Source organism: Rhinatrema bivittatum, unplaced genomic scaffold (genome assembly GCF_901001135.1).
Source record: "Rhinatrema bivittatum unplaced genomic scaffold, aRhiBiv1.1, whole genome shotgun sequence".
Classification (NCBI taxonomy): Eukaryota; Metazoa; Chordata; class Amphibia; order Gymnophiona; family Rhinatrematidae; genus Rhinatrema; species Rhinatrema bivittatum.
This window is the reverse complement of record NW_021820653.1, coordinates 322,086-329,725: the sequence shown is the minus strand read 5'-3', so window position 1 is coordinate 329,725 and position 7,640 is coordinate 322,086. Positions and strand designations below refer to the sequence as shown.

The window sequence follows — 7,640 nt, the reverse complement described above, 5'->3', positions numbered from 1 at the left end:
TTCTAGACCCAAAGGCCACGGGGTCCCCTAGTGCGGACGCTGAAGACTGAGAACAAAAACGTAACCGTCCCAAAATCTGAGTGGTCAGAGCACTGGGCTGCAAACAAGGGAAGCCCGGGCTGAAATCCTATTGCCATTCCCTGTGACCTTGGGCAGGTCACTTCACTCTCCCATTGCCGTCCCCCTGCCCTGGCCCTCGGTGATTTCACCTGCACGGGGTCGGGGGCATTTCCTTGAGCCGCCCCTGGCTGGCAGCACCTGGCAGGGGTCTGCAGGAGAAAGGAGCAGCTGGGAAAGTTGTGCTGCAGATCTGCTCCTTTTCTCTTCCCCGGCTGCGACAGGAAAGCTGCTTGGGATCCCGAGTCCGGCATTGCCCCCCCCTCCTTCCCTGCCTGCAGCCGGGGGGCGGGGGAGGCTGAGCTGTCTCCTCCCCTTTCCCTGCTATGAGACAGGCTGTGCTTGAGGAATGAGCCTGTCCCAGATCCAGTGCCGCTGCTGGGGGCGTGAGGTGGGCGGGGAAAGGAAGGGAAGGAGAGCTGGAAGGACACCTCCAGAGAGGGGAGGAGCGGCCGAGGCACCGCAGCAGACGGCGCCGATCCCAGCTCGGGGCTCCGGTTCTGGCCTTTCCGCCCCTCCCCCAGGCGGCTGCATGTCCTCGCAGGGCAGGAGGCCGGCGGCCAGGCTCTCCCTGCCGGCTACCGATGCAGAGGGGGACGGCGGAGGCTGGGCGGCCAGAAATGGGAGGGAGCAGGCGGCGCCCGGGCCGGAGCTCAGCCCGCGGAAGGACTGCTGGCAGCCCTGCGCGCGGTGAGTACCCTGCGGCAAGGAGAGGGGCATCTTAGCGCGCCCGCGCAGCGATGAGCTGGGGACATTCGGAACAGGGAACGCGCGCCCGTACTTTTAAAGAACAGAGCTAAGCGCCGACCCCGGAGCACAGGTAGGAAGGAAACTGAAGTAAGCAAATCCTTTTCCATCCACAGACGATTTTATAACGGGCAATAACTTGCATAAAACCAGGTGCTGTGCATGTAAATGGTTTAGCAAATTACCTCTAACAAGTACTCCATCCACTCAACCCCTACTCACTGGAAGTAAGTTACTTAAGCAGGACTCTGCCTATGTAAGTACCCTTTCTGCTATAAGTACTCTCTCTCCCTCTGCTTAACTGGGATACACTGTAAGTGTCCGGTCTTTATATCAGGTAATCCCCATTCTCAAACGCTAGAAACTGTAACTCTCCCACCTCTGTCAATAAGCGAAGTATCATAAACACCCTACCCCTTCCATACCTACTGTAACTACCCTACCCATCATACATCCTACCCCTTCCATACCTACTGTAACTACCCTACCCATCATACATCCTACCTCTTCCATACCTACTGTAACTACCCTACCCATCATACATCCTACCCCTTCCATACCTACTGTAACTACCCTACCCATCATACATCCTACCCCTTACATACCTACTGTATCTACCCTACCATCATACATCCTACCCCTTCCATACCTACTGTATCTACCCTACCATCATACATCCTACCCCTTCCATACCTACTGTAACTACCCTACCCATCATACATCCTACCCCTTACATACCTACTGTAACTACCCTACCATCATACATCCTACCCCTTCCATACCTACTGTAACTACCCTACCCATCATACATCCTACTCCTTACATACCTACTGTAACTACCCTACCATCATACATCCTACCCCTTCCATACCTACTGTAACTACCCTACCCATCATACATCCTACCCCTTCCATACCTACTGTAACTACCCTACCCATCATACATCCTACCCCTTACATACCTACTGTAACTACCCTACCCATCATACATCCTACCCCTTCCATACCTACTGTATATATGCTACCATCATACATCCTACCCCTTCCCATACCTACTGTAACTACCCTACCCATCATAAACATCCTACCCCTTCCCATACCTACTGTAACTACCCTACCCATCATACATCCTACCCCTTCCATACCTACTGTAACTACCCTACCCATCATACATCCTACCCCTTCCATACCTACTGTAACTACCCTACCCATCATAAACACCCTATCCCATACCTACTGAAACTACCCTACCCATCATAAATGTCCTATCCCTTCCATACCTACTGTAACTAGCCTACCCATAAACATCCTATGCTTTCGATACCTACTGTAACTACCCTACCCATGATACATCCTACCCCTTCCCATACCTACTGTAACTACCCTACCCATCATAAAGTCCTACCCCTTCCTTACCTACTGTAAATAACCTACCCATCATACATCCTACCCCTTCCATACCTACTGTAACTACCCTACCCATCATAAACGTCCTATCCCTTCCCATACCTACTGTAACTACCCTACCCATCATAAATGTCCTACCTCTTCCATACCTACTGTAACTACCCTACCCATCATACATCCTACCCCTTCCATACCTACTGTAAATAACCTACCAATCATACATCTTACCACTTCCATACCCACTGTAACTACCCTACCCATCATAAACGTCCTATCCGTTCCATACCTACTATAACTACTCTACCCATCATAAACGTCCTACCCCTTCCATACCTACAGTACCGAGCCTACCCATCATAAACATCCTATGCCTTCCATACCTACTGTAACTACCCTACCCATCATACATCCTACCCCTTCCCATACCTACTGTAACTGCCCTACCCATCATAAACGTCCTATCCCTTCCCATACCTACTGTAACTACCCTACCCATCATAAACGTCCTATCCCTTCCCATACTTACTGTAACTACCCTACCCATAAACGACCTATCCCTTCCATACCTACTGTAAATAACCTACCCATCATACATACTACACCTTCCATACCTACTGTAACTACCCTACCCATCATAAACATCCTATGCCTTCCATACCTACTGTAACTACCCTACCCATCATACATCCTACCCCTTCCCATAACTACTGTAACTACCCTACCCATCATAAATGTCCTACCCCTTCCATACCTACTGTAACTACCCGACCCATCATAAACATCCTACCCCTTCCATACCTACTGTAAATAACCTACCAATCATACATCCTACCACTTCCATACCCACTGTAACTACCCTACCCATCATAAACGTCCTGTCCCTTCCATACCCACTGTAACTACCCTACCCATCATAAATGTCCTGTCCCTTCCATACTTACTGTAACTAGCCTACCTATCATAAACATCCTATGCCTTCCATACCTACTGTAACTACCCTACCCATCATACATCCTACCCCTTCCCATACCTACTGTAACTGCCCTACCCATCATAAACACCCTATCCCATACCTACTGTAACTACCTTACCCATCATTGACATCCTACCCTTCCAAACCTATTGTAAATAAACTACCCATTATACATCCTTCCCCTTCCCATACGTACTATAACTAGCCTACCCATCATAAACATCCTACCCCTTCTCATAACTACTGTAACTACCCTACCATCATACCCTTCCATCATGTGCATTGAGTGAATAAGAATTTTCTCCGATTAGTCTTAAATGTGCTACTTGCTAACTTCATGGAATGCCCCCTAGTCCTTCTATTATTCGAAAGTGCTTCTATTATTCGTCTTACCCCTTCCCATGCCTACCCATCAAAAACATCCTACCCCTTCCCCTACCTACTGTAACTACCCTATCTATCATTAATCCAGGAGTCAATATTGCGAGTGCTAAAGCACTGACAGAGCTGGCAGCTGCATGTGGGAGAAGCATGTACAGAGCATTGCAGTAGTCCAGCCGTGTTAGGACAAATGCAAAAGTTAGAGTGGCCAGGTTTCTTTCTCCAGGTATAGTTTTATGTGCTTCAGTTCTCAAAGGTGGTTCAAGGCAGACCTTTGTGATACTAGGTGTCATTTGGAGTCCAGGAGTAGGCCTAGGCTGCAAACCAGATTTTATTGCAATGGAGGGTTGCCATTAGGTAGCAGTTTTAGGTTATGAGGTTGGACAGAGGGGGTCTCCAGGGTTAGTACTTTTTTGATTCCTGTGTAATCCCCATCCCCAGGTGCAGACTGCACTCTGATGGAGGCAAAAAAAGAACGTGATGGTCTCTTTGGGGCTGGATCACTCAAGCTAGCTGCTCCACAGCCTCTTTTCCCCCTTTGGTGGCAGGGGGTAAAGATGTACTTTTAGATCCCAGAGTGACAGGGGTGACCTCTCTGCACATTCTTTCAGAGGGGTAATGTGCGCAGGAGCTATGCGCATATATTGGCCTCGTGCACGCGCCGCGCAGATTTTGAGGTGCCCGGGTACGTGCGTATCTCCCGGTATGCGAGTGCAGGTTTTTCTTCATATGAGGGGCGTGGCCTGGGTATGGTCTGGGTGGGGAACGGGCGTTCCAGGAAATATGAATGAAACCAGCAGGTAAGAATTTCTGCACACAAGCACACGCCGGGGACTCTGGCACGTAACTTTACTTCTGCTATGGACGGCGTGTAAGTCATGAATCGGAAAAACTAGGCTAGTCAGCGGGGATTTAAGGGCCGGAGCTGATAGGTTAAACAGGAGGCAAATTACCTAGGGGTTTAGGAAGTCCTCTCCTTTACTGGGGCGAGCTGGGATCAAACTGGGGAAGCAAACTGGGTATCTACTAAACTCCCACTCACATACACCATCTCGGTGGCATTTGCACACAGATGCATGCGTCAATGTACAATTGTGTGCAAATGTTAGCATGTATAGCTGATTTTTATACCATGCGCGCATATACATGCGTGAGCCGGAAAACACGAGTCCGTGTACTCCCACGCGCAGGTCTTAAAATTCACCTTTTCCTGGCGTGTAGACAGATGGACTCAGGACCAGTGGGTTATGTAGTCCTGAGTGGTCCAGAGTCAGATTTCAAAGCTCAGCTCTTCAGTATCTCTCCGTCTTCCAGCAGTTGCGTTGGTTATCTACTAAAATCCCGCTCACGTACACCATCTCGGTGGCATTTGCTCACAGATGTGCGCATCAATGTAAAATTGTGTGCAAATGTTCGCATGTATAGCACAACCGAGCACGGCGGTGAAGGTAAAGCCCTCTCCCCCCACAGCTGGAGACTGCCCTGGCACGCGATCTGTAAGCGCCAAGAAAAGATAAGCAGAAAACTTTAAATTCAGGTCTCCGGTCTCCGGGGCTCGGATTGCCGTACTGATTCCATTTTTTCTTCCGTGAGGTAAAAAGGGAGCACCAATCGGGTTGAGCAGTCTTGGTTGGGCTAGGCCCAGATCCGGTGCAGGGGTCCAGACACAGAGACCCTTGGGGGCGCCATCTTATGTACGGGGGGCGTCTGTGTCATCGTCCCTTCTCGACCAGCGGTACGCGTGGGGCAGGCCGGACGGCCGATGCGCCCAACTTGAGCGCATCTAATATAGACACGTGCACAGATGCGGACACAACCGTACACACAACAGAGCGCACACTGTGCGCATAACTATATGCACAGCCGTGCTTACAGCTACACGTGCGCATTGTGCTCACGCGCATAACTACGCGCACATGGAAGCACATTACCTGCACGCCTAGACATAGAGGCACTGACACCGGCGTCCAAGAAGCCCAGAAGGCACTCTCTTTGCACAGCCTGAACTGGAGTCCTGCCTGTGTCAGCATTGCGAAGAAGCTCAGGGGGGACCAAATCCTGGACCCTCACTGTCTAAGAATAGGTTTGGAGCTACTACATACGATAGCTCCCCGGACCTATGCAATTCCAAAATGGCTTCTCCACAAGAGGGCACCTCAGGGGCCCCTACTCCGACTTCCCCTGGGATTAACACGGACCCAGGGACCTTCTCCTGGTTAGAATTTTTCCAAGGGCTGCAAGCCTTTGTTCAGGCGCACCCAGCCCCAGTGGCGTCCCGGGCTCAACCCCTGCCGGAAGCACAAGATCCTCTCGGCCCAGCGCGGATGTGTCGAGACCTGCCTCGTCTAACCAAGAATTTCCCTGACAGAGATGCGGACACCTCATATGAAAATGGTGGCTCCCTGGAAGAAGGAGAAGTCCCTCCAGGCCTGGAACCATACCGAACCATGGTTCGCTTCTTCCACAGGGATGAATTACCAGCCCTTGTGTCCCAGACTCTGAAGACTCTGGATATTCCAGGCACGGACCCTATGGCAGAACCAAAGAAGAACCCCATCCTGGTGTACCCAATGATGGAAGCCATCCAGAAACTGATTGACCTGGAGTGGGATGCCCCGGAGGCCAGCTTCAAAGGGGGTTGGACCTTGGAAGCCCTATACCCTCTGGAACCAGCGATCAAGGAACACCTGCGTTTCCCGAAAGTGGACGCCATGGTCTGTGCCTTCTCAAAGCGAACAACCATTCCTTTTGAAGGAGGGGCTGCATTGAAGGATACTCAGGATAGACGATTAGAATCCATCCTTAATCAGGCCTTCGACGCAACAGCAATGATACTGCAGATTGCCTCCTGCTGGGCACTGGTGGCACATTCCTGCTTATTCTTCTCGAGAGAGGCAAATAACTCCGGAACGTATACCGTTGAGACGATGGAACCTGCAGCAGCCTTCCTGACGGACGCAAGCTCAGATCTGGTGCGTGCCTCAGCCAGAGGAGTAGCCTTGGTAGTGGCGGCCAGAAGACAACTATGGCTGCGGAATTGGTCTGCTGATGCGACCTCTAAAGCGAATCTCACAAGGCTGCCCTTTAAAGGATCTTTCTTATTCGAAAGCGAATTGGAGAAGTTAGCAGCAAATGGGGCAAATCCCAGTGCCTCGGCTACCGGAGGACAGGAGTAAAAGATCCCAGTGCCCCTCCCCCAGAAGAACTAGGGGCAGAGGCTCTCAATGTTTTCGCCCCTACAGGAACTTATAGTTCCAGGCACCTCGTCCCTCAGGAAGGTCTCAGCCCTTTCAGAACTAAAAAACCAAGAGAGAAACAGGTCCGGGGGCAGGCTCCAGCCATATTCCCCAATGAGAATGGGGTGACCCATCCACAGGAAGAGGAAATAGGGGGTCGACTTTGATAAAATGAGAAAAATTGTTAGAAAAAAACTGAAAGGAACAGCTACAAAAGTAAAAAATGTGCAAGAGGCGTGGTCATTGTTAAAAAATACCATTCTAGAAGCACAGTCCAGATGTATTCCACACATTAAGAAAGGTGGAAAGAAGGTAAAACAATTACCTGCATGGTTAAAAGGGGAGGTGAAAGAAGCTATTTTAGCCAAAAGATCTTCATTCAAAAACTGGAAGAAGGATCCAACAGAAGAAAATAGGATAAAGCATAAACGTTGGCAAGTTAAATGTAAGACATTGATAAGACAGACTAAGAGAGAATTTGAAAAGAAGTTGGCTGTAGAGGCAAAAACTCACAGTAAAAATGTTTTAAAATATATCTGAAGCAGAAAGCCTGTGAGGGAGTCAGTTGGACCGTTAGATGATCGAGGGGTTAAAGGGGCACTTAGAGAAGATAAGGCCATTGCGGAAAGATTAAATGATTTCTTTGCTTCGGTGTTTACTGAAGAGGATGTTGGGGAGGTACCCGTAATGGAGAAGGTTTTCATGGGTAATGATTCAGATGGACTGAATCAAATCACGGTGAACCTAGAAGATGTGGTAGAACTGATTGACAAACTGAAG

At 49.8% G+C, this 7,640-nt stretch overlaps 1 protein-coding gene across 2 annotated transcripts in view; it reads left to right on the top strand.

Annotated features, from left to right (window-relative positions):
- Positions 1-502: 502 nt before the first annotated feature.
- Positions 503-7,640, top strand: part of LOC115081803 (short transient receptor potential channel 3) — a 67,179-nt gene continuing 60,041 nt past the window's right edge. The window contains exon 1 of one of the 2 annotated variants that reach the window (XM_029586176.1): positions 503-807. In XM_029586176.1, coding sequence (XP_029442036.1) covers positions 650-807 — 158 coding nt within the window. In that variant the 5' untranslated portion in view covers positions 503-649. The remainder of the gene's footprint in view (positions 808-7,640) is intronic. The other variant, XM_029586175.1, reaches the window with a different exon arrangement.